This window comes from Salvelinus alpinus, chromosome 6 (assembly GCF_045679555.1).
Source record: "Salvelinus alpinus chromosome 6, SLU_Salpinus.1, whole genome shotgun sequence".
Taxonomy (NCBI): domain Eukaryota; kingdom Metazoa; phylum Chordata; class Actinopteri; order Salmoniformes; family Salmonidae; genus Salvelinus; species Salvelinus alpinus.
The window spans coordinates 60,484,226-60,508,656 of NC_092091.1; the positions used below are offsets into that span (position 1 = coordinate 60,484,226).

General features: G+C 43.6%; 1 protein-coding gene across 1 annotated transcript in view; it reads right to left on the reverse strand.

Annotated features, from left to right (window-relative positions):
* Positions 1-9,697: 9,697 nt before the first annotated feature.
* The window catches only part of LOC139579048 (large neutral amino acids transporter small subunit 3-like), a 41,267-nt gene continuing 26,533 nt past the window's right edge, over positions 9,698-24,431 (reverse strand). Inside the window, exons 13-15 of the mRNA XM_071407267.1 lie at positions 19,377-19,450; positions 18,911-19,034; positions 9,698-18,637 (exon numbers count right to left, since the gene is read on the reverse strand). Of these exons, the coding sequence (XP_071263368.1) occupies positions 18,434-18,637; positions 18,911-19,034; positions 19,377-19,450 (402 nt within the window). The 3' untranslated portion in view covers positions 9,698-18,433. The remainder of the gene's footprint in view (positions 18,638-18,910; positions 19,035-19,376; positions 19,451-24,431) is intronic.

Consider the following 24,431-nt stretch of genomic DNA (forward strand, 5'->3'; position numbering starts at 1 on the left):
TAAAGCCGTTAAATGCAGTTTATCATAGCTCACTGTGCTTTATTGCAGGTGACAGTTTTAGTATTCATCATTGCATTCTCTACCAAAAAGTTGGTTGGCCCTCTTTGATGTCACATAAGTTGATAAATTGCTAGGTTTTCATTTATAAAGATCTTTTACATAAAGTCCCACTGTATCTAACATCTTTACCACACCCGGTCTCAGGGATGGCCGACTCTGGAAATTCCTGCAGTCAGCAATTAAATACACAAAACTTGAGACGTCGATGGCGTTGTGTGACAAAACCGCACATTTTAAAGTGGCCTGTTATTGTCCCAAGCATAAGGTGCACCTGTGTAATAATGATGCTGGATAATCAACTTCTTGATATGCCACCCCTGTCAGGTGGATGGATTATCTTGGCAAAGGACAAACGCTCACTAACAGGGATGAAACCAACATTTTAGATATATAAGCTTTTTGTGAGTATGGAACATTTCTGGGATCTATTTATTTCAGCTCATGAAACATGGGACCAACACTTTACATGTTGTGTTCATATTTTTGTTCTGTACAAGTAAAACTGGTTTCCATTGCATTTTCAACTTTACTGATGGTTTTGACAAAACAAATGTTACGTTATATAGCGAATGTGCCCACTCTAGTGCAGGTATCGCCTAGATTATGAGATTATTATTGATAAGAGCTGAGAGAGAGAGAGAGAGAATTCAATTGCAGAGAGCGGTGATGGTTGTTTCTCAGAAAGCGATTTGGTATGTACTGTGTTAGTTTGTTGCATTATCAGATAGAGCTTATTTGATGTCCTTGGTTTCTTAGTGTAACAGGGTTGGTTATGTTTCCACCTGCCTCTAAAGAAATGTGTATTTGATGTTCAAGCATTCTTATTGGTTAGTTCAACTCTGATGACAATAAGGGGTGTTGTGATTGGCCCCGCTTGCAGATAGGGGGAGATCGCGAACGTCAGGTCTTCCCAGTATGAAAATGTGATGCGAGGGGTAGGTCACGTTCTGAATACTGCTTTCTATTTTCTATTTTACAATGTGTACAAATTTGCTGTACGTTACTGATTTTATACATGTGTGGTTATATGGTACCTGTTAGGGATTGAGGGGCTTTCTGGGATGTGCTTTGGCATATGATTGCTGTAAATAATTGTGTTAGCTAGCATACACCGATGTCATGGTCACATAAGCCACGGCTAACACAGTTGTCTTCATGCTACAGATTTTGCCATCGACAGCCATCATCACTGTTAAGTCCTGCACAACTAACGTGCTGTTTCCCATTTAACCACAGGTATTTACACATGTTATATTTTGTATTGTATTTTTGTATTTTGTTCACCCAGTATGAAAATGTGATGCGAGGGATTTTGCCATCGACAGCCATCATCACTGTTAAGTCCTGCACAACTAACGTGCTGTTTCCCATTTAACCACAGCAGAAATAAATGATGCTCAACTGGGACCACTGGCCGAAGTGATTTATTATTTTAAAACACAACGCATGGAGAGTACACTATACATCTGTTACACTGGTGCCGTGACTCGTCTTCTTGTCTTGCTGGACGTCACGTGGAGGGATCGGAGACCCGGCTTCAAGAAGTACTGTGGTTGCTGATACACGCCTAAGGTCTAGGTTTTGCATTCTGCGCAAGTGGAGTTCTCAGGGAGCTCCTGGTAGCATGAGTGAGTGGGGAATATAATATACTGTTTATTAGTTGTATGTGTTGATGTTATGATTATTTAGTGATGTAATTGTGCGGTTACGCTAGTGACCTTCGGAAGCCAATTAACGTGAGGGTGATGCCATTTTCTACCACACGGTGGCGACAACTATTTATTAAGGCGTATCTTGTTACTTTTCTGTGTTGATTCTTGGCCTTGTTAGACAACCACTACTGAACTTTTATTTTGAGTGCATTATGTTCAAGCTGATTTTATAGAAGTGTTCATATTGATTGTGATAATTTTCATTTTTATTTTTTTGGGGCACTTAATATTTACAAAAAAAAATATATATATATATTTTAAAAATGGAAAGTTTTGGGAGAGGTAGGGGAGTTTTCATGTTTAACCCTTCACTGCCAGTGGGTAGGGGGGCATCTATTTCTCCAGTTACTTCCACACCTCTGGCCAGGCCAACTACGCAGGCAAGTGTGCACCTTCCACATGATTTAGAGCTACCTCAACTCAGTGCATTTGAGCCAGTTTCACCTAATCCTAGGAAGGAGGATGTTTCTATGGATTTCCTGGCAGACATTGTTAAGCAGATAGGTTACTCAATAGGTGAAAATATTGCCTCTTGTTTGGAATCAAAGGCTATGGGTGATGGGGTGGGACAGAAGGTTGATTATGTTGGTGGTACCAAGGTTGGGGCCAGCTCTAGTCTAAATGTAGTGGTGAAAAATGATGTCAGGGAACCAGCGTGTTTCAGGGGGGATGGTTCAGAGGAATGCACAGTGCATGAATGGGAGGAGACTATGTTAGTGTACATGCAGAAGAAGGGCTATGGTGGGCAGGAGAGGTCAGATGAAGTTTTGGGTAAGCTAACAGGGCGGGCACGTGACGTGGTAAGAGAAAGCCTACGCAGTAACCCAGTTGACTTAAGCCAGGGCCCTAGACCGGTTTTTGACATTCTGAAGCATCACTTTAGCGACACAATCAACTCTGACATGCCCCTAGCTGATGTTTATTCTACGTTGCCAGTGGAAGGTGAGACTCCATTTGATTACTGGATCAGACTGAACAGAGCCATAGAGGTGGCAGAGGACTGTTTGAAGAGGCAGAACAAGGAGCTAGACAATCCATCACGTGTTCTGACTGTCATGTTCATCAAGCACTGTCCGAACCCAGAGCTGTCATTGATATTCATGTGCAAACCATTGCATGAGTGGACGGCTGCGGAGGTCCATGGCAGGCTGGAGGAGTACCAGAGGAAGTGTAAGGCTCCAAGTCCCTTGCGGCTGGCCCCACTGGTCACCACACTGACGCAGGAAGTAAGTAGGCCAGTGTCGGCTGTTGCAAACTGCCCGGACCCCTTGCAGCAGCCCACAAATGGCTCATCCGAGGCATTGGATCGTGTGATGGACATGCTTGAACGGGTCTTGGAGCAGAGGCCTCTGCAACCTGTAGGCGGCTATAATAAACGTTTCCAGAGGAAGCCCAGAAGGGAGAACCCGCCTTTGCAATGCAAAGTGTGTGGGGATGCGAATCACAGCACAATGGATCATTGTTATTCTAACCACCTATGCTTCCTCTGTTATCAGGCTGGGCACACACGTCGGGAATGTCCTCGCACTTCATCGGTAACTCCCGTCGCTCCATCAAACAGCAACACGACACAGCGGCAGGAAAACTAGCTGGCCCGCACTGGGTAGGGGGAAGTGCTGGGCCTTGTGAGGTGCCCCAATTCGATAGTGTTGTAGATTTGGAGTCAATATATTCAAGTGTTTGTGATGAAGTCAAGTCGAACGAAAAAGTCATTATGCAAAATACACAGAGAGTGCTCCACAACGATGAACTCTTCTATACTAGTGTGTTACTGGGGGATGTTATAGAGGTGAGCGCTATGATTGACAGCGGTTCTATGGCATGCACATTGAGCTCTACAGTGGTGCCACGCCTTGAGAAAGCAGGTGTGCTCAAGAGTGGCTCCCTCAGTCCGACTGAAGTGGTGTTGGTTGGCTGCGGGGGGTTGAAGACCAAGCCTGTAGGTGTGTGTGAATTGAATCTGTCTGTGTATGGCAGCAGCCTCTCTGTCCCTGTTCTAGTAGTGGATGGCCAACGTGATGAGCTCATCCTAGGCAGCAACGTGATAAAACACCTCATCAGGGAGCTGAAGACGACCGGTGACTTCTGGGAGAAGATGTCATCATCTGAACACAATGGAGATGACAAACTGTTCCGTCTGCTGGCTAATGTAGAGAGATGGAAAGGGACAGAAGTGCCGGAAAGAGTGGGCACGGTAAGGCTGAAGCGGGCGGTCACATTGGAGCCCATGCAGGAACATTTAGTCTGGGGCCGGTTGTGTACGCCTCAAAATGTATCTGCGGGCAGTGCTGTCGTTATTGAGCCTACGAGGGCGCGCTCAAGACCGAAAAACATTCTAGTGGGGAGAACAGTAGCGACGTTGTGGAGCGATGGCTGGGTCCCTGTCAAAGTTATCAATCCCTCACCAAAGCCAGTAACAGTGAGACGCAATGCCAAGATAGCGGATGTTTTTCCTTGCATGGCATTAGAGGACTTTGACACTGACTACATAGATGGGCCCACTGTCGAACCGGTCCCCCTGGTGCAGCAGGTACACAAAATGGATGCCAATCAAGACTTTGACAATGGTAGTGGAGATAGCTTGACCGTTGACAGTGCCGTAAAACCGCACAGAGTGACAAGTGAGGTGTTGCACGAGTTAGGGCTAGGTGACATTGACATTGAGTCCACTCAGTTGTCGCAACAGTGTAAGGCCCGGCTAGTTCAGCTAATAGCCCGCTACGAGTGTATCTTCTCCCGGAACAAACTAGATTGCGGGAAGGCTACTGGATATGTCCATCGCATCAGACTCAGTGACACTAAGCCTTTTAGGCTACCTTACCGTAGGCTCTCCCCTAACCATTATGACAAGCTCAGGCAGGCCTTGGATGAGATGGAAGAGCGAGAGATAATCAGGAAATCCAGCAGTGAGTATGCCTCCCCGCTCGTGCTGGTCTGGAAGAAGTCTGGCGATCTGAGACTGTGTACAGACTTCCGATGGCTCAATGCTCGCACCGTAAAGGATGCTCACCCTCTACCTCACCAAGCTGATGCTCTGGCGGCCCTGGGTGGCAATGCCTTCTTCTCTACAATGGATTTGACCTCAGGCTACTACAATGTGGAGGTGCATGAAGACGACAAGAAGTTTACAGCCTTCACTTCTCCTTTTGGGTTATATGAATATAACCGTCTTCCACAAGGACTGTGCAACAGCCCAGCTACATTCATGAGGATGATGTTGAGCATTTTTGGGGATCAAAATTTTTCTAGCCTTCTATGCTACCTGGACGATGTGCTGGTTTTTGCCCCGACTGAAGAACTTGGATTGCAACGCTTGGAGTCAGTTTTTGAGCGTCTCAAGGCCCATAATCTGAAATTGGCTCCAAAGAAATGCCATTTCATGAAGAGGTCAGTGCGGTTCTTGGGGCATGTCATCAGTGAAGGAGGTGTGGCCACAGACCCGGAAAAAGTGAAGGCTATTGCAGGGATGACAGAGAAGGATCTCATGGAGGATAACACGGACGTGCCCTCCCAGGGGAAGATTCGGTCCTTTCTCGGAATGATAGTCTATTACCAGCAGTTCATTGAGGGGTGCTCCACCATCGCTAAGCCGCTGCATGGGCTGACAACTGGGACGAAGGCACCACGCCATGGGAAAGGAAAGAGGAAAAGAAGAATACATAGGAAACTCACAGCAGCAGACTGGACTGGTGAGTGCAAACAGGCCTTTAGTCAGTTGAAACAAGCTCTCCTCGATCAGGTCATGCTAGCCCACCCTGATTTTAGTAGACCTTTCTTGCTGTCTGTAGACGCATCTAGTAATGGATTAGGTGCTGTCCTCTCCCAAGTGCCAGAGGATGGGTCTGCAGCCAAGCCCGTAGCATTCGCTAGCAAATCTCTTACTTATGCACAGTCAAAGTATCCTGCCCATAGGTTAGAGTTTTTTGCTTTACGCTGGGCAGTCTGTGAGAAGTTTAGTCATTGGCTAAGGGGCAAGCCTTTTACTGTATGGACAGACAACAACCCATTAACATACATCCTGTCCAAGCCCAAATTGGACGCCTGTGAACAGAGATGGGTTGCTAAACTCGCTCCATTCGAGTTTGACATAAAGTACATCCCCGGTCCCAAAAATGTCATTGCTGATGCACTCAGTAGACAGCCATTTGTGCAGCCGAGCGCTCTCCACCGCATCACAAGGGTTCCATACAAGTCCTTGCTGGAAGAAGCTGCGGGAGTACATGCTGAGAAGGTGCAAGATGTGTTCCGCTGGTCGAACCACCCATTCGACCTCGAAAGCTGCTCACCGTCAATTGAGGCAGATGCCTGTGAAATTGTCATGGACTGCCAAACTACCTCCTATCCTTCTCCTGGTTCACTGTCAAAGGAAGCGGTGTCAGCAGTCCTGAGGTCGCAAGAGGAGGCTGGTCTACAGAACTGTGCGCTGCTACTGCCTCAGCTCACTCAGTCACTGGTGCCATCTGAGATGTCAGATGTGAGAGGGCTGTCCCGTGACGACCTGATATCAAAGCAGCGCCAGGATGATGCACTCGCCAGAGTTGTATTCTACGTGGACAGGGGCCGTAGACCTTCTAGGAGGGAACGTGGCCATGAACCAATCGAGGCTCTACGGATTCTGAAGACCTGGGAGAAGCTCACTCTGAAAATGGGTGTACTATATCGCGTTACCAAAAGTTTGCTGTCAAAGAGGAAGACGTACCAGTATGTAGTACCCACCTCAATGAGGGCGACAGTTTTGAAGGGTGTCCACGATGAAGCCGGTCATCAGGGGCAACAGCGGACGTTGTACTTGACGAGACAGAGGTTCTTCTGGCATGGTCTGGAGTCGGATGTGAGAGAGTATGTCAAGACCTGCAAGAGGTGTGTGTTCAGTAAGGCCCCCGAGCCAGAGGCCAGAGCTCCACTGGAGAACATCATCACGACTGAGCCCCTCGAGTTGGTGTGTGTGGACTTCTGGTCTGCTGAAGACTCCAACAACAAGTCCTTGGATGTTCTGGTCGTCACTGATCATTTTACTAAGATGGCCCATGCCTTCTTGTGTCCGAACCAATCAGCTAAAGCGGTGGCCCTTCAGCTGTGGAACAACATCTTCTGTGTGTATGGTTTTCCTCGTCGTATCCACTCCGACCAAGGGGCCAACTTTGAAAGTAAATTGATTGCTGAGTTGTTGAGCGCTGCAGGAGTCCAGAAGTCGCACACAACTCCCTACCATCCGATGTGGAACGGGGGAGTCGAAAGGTTCAATAGAACGCTGGGAAACATGATCAGGGCTTTACCTACGAGAGCGAAGCACAGGTGGCCCCAGAAGCTGAAGTCGTTGACCTTCGCCTACAACTGTACAGTCCATGAAACCACGGGCCACGCCCCTTTCCAGTTGATGTTTGGGAGAACCCCACGTCTGCTTGTCGACATGATGTTTGGTACGGTGCTACAAGACTCAAATGTTGTAGACTATGATGAGTACGTCAAGTCCCTGACGAGAGACCTGAGGGAGGCCATGGAGACTGTACAGTTGTCGGCAACCAAACAGCTGAAGAGGCATGCGGGCCTCTACAACAGGAAGATCAGAGGAGCTCCAGTGGAGGTCGGTGATCGGGTGCTGCTGGCGAATAAGGGTGAACGTGGAAAGAGGAAGCTGGCGGATCGCTGGGAGAACAACCTCTATATTGTTACGGAGAAGAATAGTGACATCCACATCTTCAAGATACAGAACATGTCGACTGGCCAGGAGAAAACGGTCCACCGTAATCTGATAATGCCTGTAAACTTTTTGCCTCTCCCTGACACTGCCTTAGAGACACCTAATACGGGAGACCGTGAGGATCCGAGTGAGGAGAGGGAGGACTCATCCATGAATGATATACCAGAAATGGACATCGGTGAGAGGACTAGTGTGTGGGTATCAGAACAGACCTCGGAGGAAACACAGTCGGAGCCCTCTGAAAAAGAGACCCTAGATGTGCTGGAAGATGGGCCACTGGCGAGGGACCCTCAGAACTCACCACATTCTGAGGGTGCCACTGGTGGCACAAGCATGTCAGAGGTAACCTTTGGAGAAGAAATGTCCGAACCCTCTGAGGAAGAAAGGCATTCTGAAGATGCCACAAGTTCCAGCAACAGTCACAGAACCCTTGACCTTGACTACCCATCGACTGTGGACAGTGACCCACCAATGGTGGTGGTAGTTGAACAGGTTAAACGTAATGATAACTCTGTTAGGACTGTCAGGTCAGGGGCTGGTCGAGTTAGGAAACGCCCAGTGAGACTCATTGAGACTATGCAGACACAGAGGGTTTTTCATACAGAATTCATTAGAGTACCTGTGTGGGTGTAGGATTAGAATCCAAGTCTATAGCCACATTTATTTTTTTTTACTTTTAACTTTCAAGAGACCCTATAGAGGTAATGGGTCAGGGGTCATGTAGGCCAAGGTTGTTTTTTTTTCTGTCTGAGGTTCTTATTGTCACTGAGTGTACTGAACATGTAACAGGCATGTTTTCCTACGGGGTCTTTGAATTCCCCTAATTCTCTTTAGAGAATAGTCTTTGCACTGGAATATTTGGTGACATATGTATTGCAAGGTATTGCATACCTCATTTAGTTTCTTTGTAGTATGCAAGTGTAATTCAGCAGGGGAGAATGTAACAGGGTTGGTTATGTTTCCACTTGCCTCTAAAGAAATGTGTATTTGATGTTCAAGCATTCTTATTGGTTAGTTCAACTCTGATGACAATAAGGGGTGTTGTGATTGGCCCCGCTTGCAGATAGGGGGAGATCGCGAACGTCAGGTCTTCCCAGTATGAAAATGTGATGCGAGGGGTAGGTCACGTTCTGAATACTGTTTTCTATTTTCTATTTTACAATGTGTACAAATTTGCTGTACGTTACTGATTTTATACATGTGTGGTTATATGGTACCTGTTAGGGATTGAGGGGCTTTCTGGGATGTGCTTTGGCATATGATTGCTGTAAATAATTGTGTTAGCTAGCATACACCGATGTCATGGTCACATAAGCCACGGCTAACACAGTTGTCTTCATGCTACAGATTTTGCCATCGACAGCCATCATCACTGTTAAGTCCTGCACAACTAACGTGCTGTTTCCCATTTAACCACAGGTATTTACACATTTTTTGTATTGTATTTTTGTATTTTGTTCACCCAGTATGAAAATGTGATGCGAGGGATTTTGCCATCGACAGCCATCATCACTGTTAAGTCCTGCACAACTAACGTGCTGTTTCCCATTTAACCACAGCAGAAATAAATGATGCTCAACTGGGACCACTGGCCGAAGTGATTTATTATTTTAAAACACAACGCATGGAGAGTACACTATACATCTGTTACATTAGTTTGTTTGAGTAATTGTTTGATATTCGGTTTTCATTTGTTCCCAGGGGGGAAGGCACCTAGGGAGTGCTTAGGCAAGAGGCCCGCGGGCATACATATACCCGTAGTATATTCACTGTCTAGGCACACTAGGTAAGACCTGGGCGGACCGCCCCCTGTATTTTGGTTAGGGCACCAGGTGGTGCTAAGTTAGGTAAGTAGTGGGTAGGCAGGTTAGATAGGAGAGGGGGAGCTTTGATATTTACTTTCTTTGCTTTGGTTCCGTCCAGCCCCTTTTCCCCATATTACCGTGTAAAGGAATAAAGTCCTAGTAAACGGTACCACATTCTGCCTTTTCGTCCTTCTTACTCACACCTACGGTCCATACCTCTTTCACTTCACAGAGAGTTGAGTTGTAGCAGGGTGTTGCGTTCCCTCTTCATAGAGGCGTGCGTAACACTTCATTCTAAACAATAAAATGCTTTCCTTTCTTGTAGTAATCCCTGATCTAATAGGGTTTGTATAGGTGAACGCAGTAGTACAATTATTCTTTAAACACAAATGTGTCGTGTGAAAGACTTGAGTCTGATGTGGAGTTGAAGCAATAGCTTTAATACAGAATTCTAGGTACATGCAGTCACATTCAAATATGCCAGATGCAGGAGTAAGTCCCAATCTCAAGATCAATATCATAACAAAAATTATACTTCAGGCCAACGCAACAAACAACTACCAAGCAGCACTAAAATCATCTTTGGATTCATGAAACATAGTGAAGCTGGACGTGGGAATAAAATAAATGTTTTAAATAACGTTAAGAAATCCTAGAGGAGGTTTACACAGATGTTTAAAATAAAACGTGTGGCTCAACAATGTAGCCTCTAGCACCACCAGACACTTCCTCCCCAAGTGCACAGTTAAGGAAAGTGGCTACCCAAAACAAGTGCAAACTGATTTACAAGAAATCACATGATACAAAAAAAAAGGTTCTCCAATTTCACCAGTGCACAGGAAGCATGAACCTATCATTTTAAACTTACATTCGTTATAAATATATTGATTTGATCTAAATCCAGTTCTACTACTCACAACATAAACATGTATTTAAAAAAATATATATATAAAAGTTAGAAAATCAATGCATGTAGGCTGGCAAACAGTGAGGCTTACATTTAGAGTGTTGGAATAGACTATGAAAATACATATGAAGTTCAGTACAAGCCTACCAGAACTATTTCTGAATCCAACTGGACTTTTGATATTCTTTAGAAAATTCAATGTATATTCAAGAAATAAGTTGCCTTGTCCTCGTTCCTCTTCTTTCAACAAAATGGAGCTGGTTTACATTAATTTCTGGGGTTGGGGCTGGGTAAGCTGATCTGTGTAAGTGACTTCTGCCTAAAGAGAGTAGTGCCTCTGTGTGGATGGACTGGGAACTTCAGCTACAAACCATAAGACCCGTTACTGCTTGATCTTTGTTTTGTCAATCGCTTTGGTGCAATTTTCACAAGTAGCCAATGTGGTACATTTTCACAATGATAAATACAAATCTCAAAACAGATCATCAAAAAGGCAGTTTCAAACTCTAAGCACATTTTTAATTGACTAACGCTGCTTTTACACAGGCAGGCCAATTCTGAATTGCCTTCCTTTGTTACTTATTTGATTACTACAGTATGTCACTTTTGTCACCATTGCACTGTGTGAGAAGCCTGCAAGTACACTACCGGTCAAAAGTTTTAGAACACCTACTCATTCAAGGGTTTTTCTTTATTTTTACTATTTTCTACATTGTAGAATAATAGTGAAGACATCAAAACTATGAAATAACACATATGTAATCATGTAGTAACCAGAAACTGTTTTATATTTTAGATTATTCAAAGTAGCCACCCTTTGCCTTGATGACAGCTTTGCACACTCTTGGCATTCTCTCAACCAGCTTCATGAGCTTCTTAATGCATTTGAGCCAATCAGTTGTGTTGTGGCAAGGTAGAGGGGGGATACAGAAGATATCCCTATATGGTAAGACCAAGTTCATATTATGGCAAGAACAGCTCAAATAAGCAAAGAGAAACGAAAGGAACATTTCAAAAACTTTGACAGTTTCTTCAAGTGCAGTCGCAAAAACCATCAAGCGCTGTGAGGAAACTGGGGACATGAGGACCGCCACAGAAATGGAAGACCCAGAGTTACCTCTGCTGCAGAGAATAAGTTCATTAGAGTTACCAGCCTCAGAAATTGCAGCCCAAATAAATGCTTCACAGAGTTCAAGTAAGACACATCTCAACATCAACTGTTCAGAGGAGACTGTGTGAATCAGGCCTTCATGGTCAAATTGCTGCAAAGAAACCATTACTAAAGGACACCAATAATAAGAAGAGACTTGCTTGGGCCAAGAAACACGAGCAATGGACATTAGACAGAAGTTTGACCTTTGGTCTGGAGTCCAAATTGGAGATTTTTGGTTCCAACCGCCGTGTCTCTGTGAGACGCGGTGTGGATGAATGGATGATATCCGCATGTGTATTTCCCACCGTAAAGCATGGAGGAGGAGGTGTTATGGTGTAGGGGTGCTTTGCTGGTGACACTGTCTGATTTATTTAGAATTCAAGGCACACTTAACCAGCATGGCTACCACAGCATTCTTCAGTGATACACCATCCCATCTGGTTTGGGCTTAGTGGGACTAACATTTGGTTTTCAACAAGACAATGACCCAACACACCTCCAGGCTGTGTAAGGGCTATTTTACCAAGAAGGAGAGTGATGGACTGCTGCATCAGATGACCTGGCCTCCACAATCACTCGACCTCAACCAAATTGAGATGGTTTGGGATGAGTCGGACCACAGAGTGATGGAAAAGTGGCCAACAAGTGCTCAGTATATGTGGAAACTCCTTCAAGACTGTTGGAAAAGCTGGTTTAGAGAATGCCTTGATGACAGCTTTGAACACTCTTGGTAAAGTGTGGCTATTTGAAGAATCTCAAATATTTTTGATTTGTTTAACACTTTTGGTTACCACATGATTCCATTTGTGTTATTTCATAGTTTTGATGTCTTCACTATTGTTCTACAATGTAGAAAATATTCAAAATAAAGAAAAACCCTTCAATGAGTTGGTGTGTCCAAACTTTTGACCGGTAACATACATGACAATAACATTTGATTTTATTTTATTTGTTGTCACCAGTGCATCCAGGCGACCAGGGCTGGCCCTCGTTATCGGATATATTTTGCACACACACACAATTATTTACCGTACTTTTCAGCAAAACCTTTTCAAATGGACAATTTCATAGCTCAGCTTGCAATGCCATGATAGTGGGTTCGATTCCCAAACGACACATACATTTAATTTTTTTTATCATGCAAGCATGACTAAGTTACTTTGGATAAAAGTGTCTCCTCAATGGCATACAGTGCATTTGGAAAGTATTCAGACCCCTTGACTTTTTTCACATTTTGTTACGTTACTGCCTTGTTCTAAAATTGATTAAATTGATTTTTCCCTCATCAATCTACACACAATACCCCATAATAACAAGCAAAAACAGGTTTTTAGCAATGTTTGCAAAGTTATATAAAAAATACAAACTGAAATATTACATTTACATAAGATTTCAAACCCTCTACTCAGTACTTTGTTAAAGCACAATTTGGCAGTGATTACATCCTCAAGTCTTCTTGGGTATGACGCTACAAGCTTGGCACACCTGTATTTAAGGGGTTTCTCCCATTCTTCTCTGCAGATCCTCTCAAGCTCTGTCAGGTTGGATGGGGAGCGTCGCTGCACAGCTATTTTCAGGTCACTCTAGAGATGTTCGATCGGGTTCAATTCCGGACTCTGGCTGGGCCACTCAAGGACATTCAAAGACTTGTCCCAAAGCCACTCCTGCATTGTCTTGACTGTGGGCTTAGGGTCATTGCCCTGAGCGCTCTGGAGGTTTTCATCCAGGATCTCACTGTACTTTGCTCTGTTCATCTTTCCGTCGATCCTGACTAGTCTCTCAGTCCCTGCCGCTGAAAAACATCCCCACAGCATGCTGCCACCACCAGGCTTCACCGTAAAGATGGTGCCAGGTTTCCTCCAGACGTGACACTTGGTATTCAGGCCAAAGAGTTCAATCTTGGTTTCATCAGACCAGAGAATCTTGTTTCTCATGGTCTGAGGTGTCTTTAGGTGCCTTTTACTGAGGAGTAGTTTCCGTCTGGCCACTCTATCATAAAGGCCGGATTGGTGGAGTGCTGCAGAGATGGTTGTCCTTCTGGAAGATTCTCCTATCTCCAAAGAGGAACTCTGGAGCCCCGTCAGAGTGACCATCGGGTTCTTGGTCACCTCCAAGATCAAGACCCTTCACCCCAATTGCTCAGTTTGGCTAGGCTGCCAGCTCTAAGAGTATTGGTGGTTCCAAACTTCTTCCATTTAAGAATGATGGAGGCCACTGTGTTCTTGGGACCTTTCAATGCTTCAGAAATGTTTTGGTACGCTTCCCCAGATCTGTACCTCGACACAATCCTGTCTCGGAGCTCTACGGACAATTCCTTCGACCTCATGGCTTGGTTTTTGCTCTGACATTCACTGTCAACTGTGGGACCTTATATACTATAGACAGGTGTGTGCCTTTCCAAATCATGTGCAATCAATTGAATATACCACAGGTGGACTCCAATCAATTTGTAGAAACATCTCAATGATGAGCAATGGAAACAGGATGCACCTGAGCTAAATTCCAAGTCTCATAGCAAAGGGTCTGAATACTAATGTAAATAAGGTATCTGTTTTTTTGTTTTTTTTATACATTTGCAAAAATTACTAAAAACCAATTTTTTCACTTTGTCATTATGGGGTATTGTGTGTAGATTGACGAATAAAAAATGCATTTAATTCTTTTTAGAATAAGGCTGTAACATAACAAAATGTGGAAAAAGTCAGAGGTTCTGAATACTTTCCGAATGCACTATATATTATATTATATCTTAGATGCTTGCTAATGACTTTTGAAGCTTGGAGTCACCCTGTGAGAGAGTTTGCTATGTCCCTTGCTGCAGCAAAAGTACTACTGAAGGTCCCATTTTCAAAAATGTTCAGTAGATGTGAATCTACTCTTCAGAGCCCAATTTTAATTGTTGTAGCTCTTACTTCTCATGATAATGTAAATGTTACATTCTTGGTCGTTGTTGCCATGTATTAGTGGACACTTTATTACGTTACACAACAAGACAAAAGTCCTTGTTAGCCACAATTCACGCATGGAATTTGCCAGTTTATTCAATAAACTGACGGAATAAGATTCGGAGTAGAGGGTTATGCGCCAGACTCCACAGGGAGGCCTCAGCCTTCAGGAGGGTTTATGGACAGAGGTGGAGATAGCAAAGCCTGTATCAAATATTAAAGAACATATCTGAAGATAGTAAACAATGTTACTGTTATGACTAACATTGTAACCCATCTCTATGACCGTCACGTGATTTCACAGAAAATGTGTCTTTGCATTTCAACTCTCTGACAACTTTAGACTCTCTCATCTTTGGACGCTCACTAAATAAAATATAAAAAATTATTTATCTTATCTACAAGCCGGCTCTTTATGCGGTGAGACTGGGAACAAGGTTAAGAAAGAATGGGATGATTTACAACCCCTGATCTAATGCGTCCTTCTCTTTCAGTGTAAGTCACGATTGCAAAGAAAAGGTACCTGCAGTTTGCGTCCCACTCCAGGTAGGCTACAAGTTGCCCTTCGACACAGATCTAGGATCAGTTTACTCAACACCAATCCCTACCTAAAAAACAACGGATCTTAGGTCAACTTCTACTGCAAGCCTCCTTATGTCCTTGCCACTTCATATGAACTAAAAGACACTATTCACCTTGCCCTGTTGATGTAGGCTTCGGTTACACCCTTAGCTTTACAGGTAGAAAAATAAAGTCCCCATATCTGTCTTATTACAGTTTGAGAAGGTTACTCGCCAGCCATGTTTAGACTCTGTAGAGTCGGTCTGTAAGTCCACAGTTCTGTAATCCCTCAGCCAAGGAATGACCTAATGACCCACACCTGGGTCGTGTTCACTATAAAACCAATAAAATACAGGCTCACCAGTTGAAATCTGTTAATTTATTACTTCACAAAGAGAAGCACCCCAAAAACATCAGTGAAATCACTTAAAGAGATTCTCCGGTACTTGTGTATACTTTTTAGCCAGTAGTTCTGAAAGTAATGCTCACGAGTCATAAGTGGTCCCCGGAAATTGCGTACTACATCACATATGTGCAGATATATGCACCACGTCATTGCTCGCTCGCTCTCGCTCTGCTGTTTGTGCATCTTGCTAACTGTCACTCAAATGGCGAGGGGCTAAAAGCTCATTGGCTGAACCTCGAATTGCTAGGGGGCTTTCCCACGTGGGTGAAAAAGTATGGAAAATGGCGCCACACAGCTTCCAGAAAACAGTCGCTTTCAAACTTTGGATTTCGTGGCTAATTGAGGTAAGACAGTAATTATGCATGTATGAACTACACATTGACACATCCAACCCAAAGCGGGAGGTTGAAAAAAAATACTTCTTTGTCAAAGTTCCGGAGCATGTCTTTAAATATGACATTTTCTATTCATGGCCTATTTATAATACATTGTTTTGGATCCTCTTACATTCTCTTCACCACATTGCCCGCATAATATGATCTTATTATTACAAATGTTATAAGATCAGTGATAATAATGGATGTTCTCACACACAGCGGTGGAAATATGTGAAAGTTGCTGTATTCATAAAGCATCTCAGAGTAGCAGTACTGATCTAGGATCAGGTCGCCCCCTATCCATGTTATCTAATTCATTATGATCTAAAAGGCAAAACTGATCCTAGATCACCACTCCTACTCTGAGAGGCATAGTTGGAGAGCAACTGTGATGTGGATGAACCAACTGTTCTTTATCGGATGCGCAAATTAAATAAATAGCAAAGCAACTCTCAAGTCTTAAAAAGATGAGAAAACTTCCAACAAGCATATGCAGCAAAACTATGGCTTTACATTCTCATAGTGCATTTCAGGCTTCTATAGGTACTACACATACCGCTACATTGTTCTTTGTGGGAATGGGCACAAAAGTAGCCCGAGTGCCAGTCTGTTCGTGCTATCATGTCAACTTCTTTTCACTCATTGTCATGCCATGTTTGGCTTGACAATGAGCAATGGAGTTGGCAAGAGCACAAACAGATCTGGGACCAGGCTAGCACAAAAAAATACTTGCTTCCCAGGCACTTACAATAAAGCACACACATTTCATTTATGAATAATTCAATTCATTATTACATGACAGTATTATCTTTTAGATTCAAGCGCTACTACATCATACACACTATGTCTCCATCACAAATGGCACCCCATACCCTATATAGTGTATATAGTGCATTACTTTTGACCATAGCCCTCATAGGGCTCTGGTCAAAAGTCGTGCACTATTAAGGAATAGGGTGCCATTTGGGATGTTCTGTACCCTAAATAAATAGCCTAGCAGCCACAATGTACCTGCTAAATGAAGCCCTGCTCCAATGAGGTGGTTCTACTGTCGCTGTCATGGGGACAGTGATATTGGGGTTCAGGTGCATCCATCTTACTTCATACAGTACTGTTAACTAGTAATACAGTTTGTTATATTTGACCTCATACAGTATTGTTAACTGTAAATATTGTTTTGTTTTTAAACACTGAAGACGGTTGGTTGACCAGATTCAAGCTTTTGGAGTTGATTTGAGCAACAAATCTGTATATGATTTTCTCTCATACGGTACTGTTAACTGTAAATACTGTTTAACATTTCAAGATGGTTGGTTGGTTGGTTCTCCAGATTGAATCAGCTTTCGTCAAGTGCTCTTTCTTTCCCACGTTTATACAAATAAATACTTTTTTGTAAAACTAATCTACAGCTCTCCGTAAAAGCTCAAGTGTAATATCTGACCTTAAAGGTTTCGGGTACTGATTTGGCATTTCTATATAACTACACAGACATTTCACGTTCCAATTTCATGATATGCAACAAGTTCAATAACATGATTCTCTAAAAACAAAATTCCATCAATATTGTTACAAACTAGGCTGTGCCTGCACAACACCTCATACACCGTACCACTGTCCTGAACTTAGCTATGATTGGCTGAAACGACAATGGATGATGATGTCATCTCAAAACCTAGGTTGTGTCCCACATGGCACCTGATTTCCTATGTAGTATACTGCCTTTGAACAGGGCCCATTTGGTTCTGGTCAAACGTAGTGCACTATATAGGAAATAGGGTGCCCCCATTTCGGGTGGACACATTGTGATGCACGGAGACTTTCAAATACTAACTCTGGGATGAACACAGGGACATAGCGGAAGTGACCCAGGGTGTGTCCAAACCTTTACCCTATGGGTCCTGGTTAAAAGTAGTGCACTATATAGGGTGCCATTTCAGACACAGCCGCATACTTGACCAAGTGGGCATAGTACTTAGTAGACTTACAATGACAGGTCTGACATGGACATAAAGAAGGGGACACGGGGAAAGATTGCAGGTGCAGATTGATAGTCTAAATAATAGGGATGTGCAGGCCCCCTGGGCTGGTGGTCTAGGCACATGGATTTGGAAACTGAGGTTCCCTTTCTCCACCATTCCCACTTTGTCTCCTCCTAATCTGTATTCTCCGCTGGATGTACAGACAAAATAAAGAGAAGTATAGATACAGGGAGGGAACCGGGAAGGACAAACAAACACTGACTGATAAAATATTACTACCAGACTGGCTGCTAGGCCTAAATGAATGAAGTGACTGTGGTGTGGTGAGAGTTGGGTGGGGGAGGTAGTTCAACGTTACACCAGCCAATCTGATGGCGAAAGTGATCCAGTTCCTGTCTACTACAGAATACTGAGAGCTGTCCTTCCGGTTGGTTGAAGGGTGACCTGAAATGGTACTAATAACCTTCATCGAATTTTTGGTCATCGTAAATATTATTGCTTAGTTATTGAATTGCCAAACCTCGATTTCCATTGAGATTTCCATGTTTATAAATAAAATAAATGAGTTAAATGTATATTTTAGGATTTCTTTGGCATGTCATACCTAAAACACTAATAAGTATATTGAGTGTGTATTTAGATGTCAAATTAAAAAGGGCTTAAGGGCGACATGGACCCAAGTCCAAACTCCAGTGCACAACATCGTCATCACTGTCCTTGTTGAAAATGACAACCATCAATGTCATCATCATGACGATGGTCTATAATGATATTTTACAATTAACGACTATGATATTTGACTGTTAGTTTGGTCAAGATTCTTAGGCTTAATTGCTGAGATGTCCATTAGCATGGTTTTTGGTATGGCCATTTTCTGATTGCCGTAAGGTTTCTCTCTCTCTTTCTGATTGGTTAGCGGCCTCCCTGTCACGCTTCTCCACCTCCTCTCGCATCAGGTTCCTGCGGTGATAGATCAGGTATCCAGGCAACAGGAATCCAGCCAATGAGGCAATGAGCAGGCTCAGGTTGATCTGTTGATTGGAGGATAGAGTTAGTCAGAGAAAGAACGTGTTTGAGACATACTTTTCTAATAAATCTTATTGCCTCAATTTTCTGTTTCTGTCCATTCACATGAATCAGTTTTAATTCATTTGCCTTACAATCTCAGTAGTACAATGGCAAAGTACTAGTGTCATCGTGTGGGTGTGTGCCATGTGTGTCTGCATGCATGTATATGATCTGTGTGTGTGTATGCTCTCTGTGCGCGTGCGTGTGCGTGTGCGTGTGTGTGTGTGTGGCCTCACCCAGTAGGGGTCTCCTCCCAGGTGTCCCACCATGATGATGAAGAGAGGCTGCTGGAGGAGAGCGAACAGCGCGCTGATCATAGACTGCATCCCCGTCAATGTCCCAAAGTGATTGGACGGATATCTGGAAGGGGCGGGATGTAATGGTTACCTCTCCAATCAAAACTGACTGTACCATACCTGACCAAAACAGACACCTTACCTGTAGCACCAATATTTTGTTAAGATAATGCATCTTTTAAAGTTGTATTTTTTTGTGTTTGTGCCAATTTGTGACATTTGTGAATTGTATCAAATAATTTAGCTTTTCACTGCTATTGATATGTAATATAGTGTTTTCCAAATTGTGTAACAAACAATTCTCAAAACTCTGACACACACACCTACGAATCTTACTGAGACGATCATAGCGCGGGTGTAATATGCTGGAAAGCAAAAGTCCAACAATGTGTTGTAATGTACTTACACAGCAGCATAGAGTCCTCCAGCACAGGAGTGGACGAAACCTCTGACCATGGTGTGGACGATGAAGGAAATTATCTGGGAGGGAGGGAAAGAGAGAAAAAGGAGAGAGAAAGAGATAGAGAAAGTGGGGTAGTAGGAAAATAAAAGGATAGGGGGATGGAGAGGGAGAGAAATAGTTGATTTTATTTGGCCATTTAAAAACACAATACAACCACACGTGGATACTGCTGCATTTCAAAATCATCAAGGATAACACAAACAAGTTCCATTGTGGTCCTCTTGAAAATACATGAAAACTAAATATATACACAAAAAAATACATAATCTCATCAATCGACAGAAATCAGTAAAAGGAATCAAATAGACCAATAACATTCATTAATACTATTATACTTTCTCTTAGCTTGTTCTGTCTTAAAGCATTAACATTTTCTTAAGGTTTGCCTTAAAACTCCAAAGTGCAGGGATGGGTTTTATTTGGTTACAGCAAACCAAAGAGAGATTGTTTAATAACCTGTAGCAGTGTTCATTTCGTCAACAGAAATAGTGACTAAAATAAATCATAAAACACCTATTTTTCAGTGACACTATAACTGACTAAATAGACTCAGAAAAAAACTATAAGTAAACAAAAAGGATTTTTTATTTCAGTTGACTAAAACGAGACAAGATTAAAATATCTTTGATTAAAATCTGACTTCTAAGTGGACTGGACAATAGATTTTGGAGAGATTGAGAGCTTTTCAGTGATAACGACAATTAATATTAGCAGCACAGATGTTAAGTGCGGTTCTGTTAAGCAGTGTGAAGGACACATCAAATCACAGCAAACACAGCCTCCACTCAGGCTCCGCCTCCGATTATACACCACCATTCAAAAGTTTGGTGTCACTTAGAAATGTCCTTGTTTTTGAAAGAAAAGCAATTTTTTTGTCCATTAAAATAACATCAAATTGATCAGAAATACAGTGTAGACATTGTTAATGTTGTAAATTACTATTGTAGCTGGAAACGGCAGATTTTTTACATGGAATATCTACATAGGCGTACAGAGGCCCATTATCAGCAACCATCACTCCTGTGTTCCAATGACACGTTGTGTTAGCTAATCCAAGTTTATAATTTTAAAAGGCTAATTGATCATTAGAAAACCCTTTTGCAATTATATTAGCACAGCTGAAAACTGTTGTCCTGATTAAAGAAGCAATAAAACGGACCTTTTTTAGACTAGTTGTGTATCTGGAGCATCAGCATTTGTGGGTTCGATTACAGGCTCAAAATGGCCAGAAACAAAGAACTTTCTTCTGAAACTCGTCAGTCTTGTTCAGGTTTTGGTCACTAGATGACCCCATTGCGCCTTTTTTGAACCTTTTGTTTTTCCCTTGTTCTAATTATTATTTGCACCTGTGTGCCATTTCCTTGTAGGTATTTAAACCCTGTGTGTTCCTCAGTTCTTTGCTCAGTGTTTGTATGTTAGCACCCAGCCCCAGCCTTGCTGTGAACATATATTTCTCTTGTTGGATTTTCCAGAGGTACTCTGGTTTTGTTCTTGTTTATTTTTGATTAGTCTTTTGAGGTTTGTTTTTCCCTGCTGTTCTTACCACTTTGTGGATTTTCATTGTATTTTGGAGGATATCCATTTTTTCTCTTGGCTTTATTTTTGACGTTGTGGATTTATATTTTTTGCCTGAAGATCTTTTTCCTTTATTAAACCACCATCTCTAGTACTGCTGTGTCTGCCTCATCTTCTGGGTTCTGCCGACTATTAGTGACTGTTTCTCACACCGGGTCCTGACAAGTCTATTCTTGTTCTGAGAAATGAAGGCTATTCCGTGCGAGAAATTGCCAAGAATCTGAAGATCTCGTACAATGCTGTGTACTACTCCCTTCACAGAACCGTGCAAACTGGCTCTAACCAGAATAGAAAGAGTGGGAGGCCCCGGTGCACAACTGAGCAAGAGAACAAGTACATTAGTGTGTCTAGTTTGAGAAACAGGCACCTCACAAGTCCTCAACTGGCAGCTTCATTAAATAGTACCCGCAAAACACCAATCTCAACATCAACTGTGAAGAGGTGACTCCGGTATGCTGGCCTTCCAGACAGAGTTGCAAAGAAAAAGCCATATCTCAGACGGGCCAATAAAAAGAAAATATTAAGATGGGCAAAAGAACAGACACTGGACAGAGGAACTCTGCCTAGAAGGCCAGCGTCGCGGAGTCGCCTCTTCACTGTTGATGTTGAGACGGGTACTATTTAATGAAGCTGCCACTTGAGGACTTGTGAGGCGTCTGACGCTCGTCAGATGTGGAAAGGCTTGAAAACTATTACAGAGTACAAAGGGGAGCACAGCCGAGAGCTGACCAGTGACACAAGCCTACCAGAGGAGCTAAATTACTTCTATGCTCGCTTCGAGGCAAGTAACACTGACACATGCATGACAGCATCAGCTGTTCCGGAACACTGTGCTCTTCGCAGCCAATGTGAATAAGACCTTTAAACAGGTCAACATTCGGGCCTCCCGGGTGGCGCAGTGGTCTAGGGCACTGCATCGCAGCGCTAGCTGCGCCACCAGAGTCTCTGGGTTCGCGCCCAGGCTCTGTCGCAGCCGGCCGCGATCGGGAGGTCCGTGGGGCGACGCACAATTGGCCTAGCGTTGTCCGGGTTAGGGAGGGTTTGGCCGGTAGGGATACCCTTGTCTCATCGCGCTCCAGCGACTCCTGTGGCGGGCCGGGCCGCGCTAACCAAGGGGGCCAGGTGCACGGTGTTTCCTCCGACACATTGGTGCGGCTGGCTTCCGGGTTGTAGACGCGCTGTGTTAAGAAGCAGTACGGCTTGGTTGGGTTGTGCTTCGGAGGACGCATGGCTTTCGACCTTCGTCTCTCCCGAGCCCGTACGGGAGTTGTAGCGATGAGACAAGATAGTAATTACTAGCGATTGGATACCACGAAAATTGGGGAGAAAAGGGGGTAAAATTTAAAATAAAAAAATATATTAAAAAAAAGGTCAACATTCACAAGGCCGCAGGGCCAGACGGATTACCAGGACGTGTACACCGAACATGCGCTGACCAACTGGCAATTGTCTTCACTGACATTTTCAACGTGTCCCTGATTGAGTCTGTAATATCAACGTGTTTCAAGCAGACCACCATAGTCCCTGTGCCCAAGAACACTAAGGAAACCCACCTAAATGACTACCGACCCGTAGCACTCACGTCTGTAGGCATGAAGTGCTTCAAAAGGCTGGTCATGGCTCACATCAACACCATTATCCCAGAAACCCTAGACCCACTCCTATTTGCATACCGCCCTAACAGATCCACAGATGATGCAATCTCTATTGCACTCCACACTGCCCTTTCCCACCTGGACAAAAGTAACACCAATGTGAGAATGCTTTTCATTGACTACAGCTCAGCGTTCAACACCATAGCGCCCTCAAAGCTCATCACTAAGCTAAGGATCCTGGGACTAAACACCTCCCTCTGCAACTGATTCCTGGAATTCCTGATGGACCTCTCCCAGGTGGTAAGGGTAGGTAACAACACACCTGCCACACTGATCCTCAACACAGGGTCCCTCAGGGGTGCGTGCTCAGTCCCCTCCTGTACTCCCTGTTCACCCACGACTGCGTGGCCAGGCACTCCAACACCATCATTAAGTTTTTCTGATGACACAACAGATGTAGGCCTGATCACAGACGAGACAGCCTATAGGGAGGAGGTCAGAGACCTGGCCATGTGGTGCCAGGCCAACAACCTCTCCCTCAACGTGATCAAGACAATGGAGATGATTGTGGACTACAGGAAAAGGAGGACCGATCACGCCCCCATGCTCATTGACAGGGCTGTAGTGGAGCAGGTTGAGAGCTTCAAGTTCCTTGGTGTCCACATCACCATCAAACTAACATGGTCCAAACACACCAAGACAGTCGTGAAGAGGGCACGACAAAATCTATTCCCCCTCAGGAGACTGCAAAGATTTGGCATAGGTCCTCAGATGCTCAAAAGGTTCTACAGCTGCACCAACGAGAGCATCCTGACTGGTTGCATCACTGCTCAACCTCTGACCGCAAGCCATCCAGGACCTCTATACCAGGAGGTGTCAGAGGAAGGCCCTAAAAATTGTCAAAGACTCCAGCCACCCTAGTCATACATTTTTCTGTCTGCTACCGCACGGCAAGCAATACCAGAGCGCCAAGTCTAGGTGCAAGAGGCTTCTAAACAGCTTCTACCCCCAAGCCATGAAACTCCTCAACATCTAATCAAATGGCTACCCAGACTATTTGCATCTCATTTCGGACTCAAGGTTTAGTGACTCAACTACATCACTAGGCGAAACCGTCATTAGCCCCCGTTCAGTGGTGAAAAAAGTACCCAATTGGCATACTTGAGTAAAAGTAAAGATACTTGAGTCACTTTCTATTAAGGTCAAAGTGAAAGTCACCCAGTAAAATACTACTTGAGTAAAAGTATTTGTATATGGGTTTAATAAATATACTTAAATATCAAAAGTAAATGTAATTGCTAAAATTTACATAAATATCAAAAGTAAAAGTAGGAATAATTTCAAATTCCTTATATATGCAAACAAGACAGTACCATTTTCTTATTTTTTTTTTACATTTGCGCCCAAGAGTGTGCAAAGCTGTCATCAAGGCAAAGGGTGGCTATTTGAAGATTTTCTCAAATATAAAATATATTTTAATTTGTTTAACACTTTTTTGGTTACTACATGATTCCATATGTGTTATTTCATAGCTTTGATGTCTTCACTATTATTTACAATGTAGAAAATAGTAAAAAAATATATATCAGAAAAACCCTTGAATGAGTAGGTGTTGTAGTGGAGAAGGTGGAAAGATTTAAGTTCCTCGGCGTACACATCACGGATAAACTGAAATGGTCCACCCACACAGACAGCGTGGTGAAGAAGGCGCAACAGCGCCTCTTCAACCTCAGGAGGCTGAAGAAATTTGGCTTGTCACCAAAAACACTCACAAACTTTTACAGATGCACAATCGAGAGCAACCTGTCGGGCTGTATCACCGCCTGGT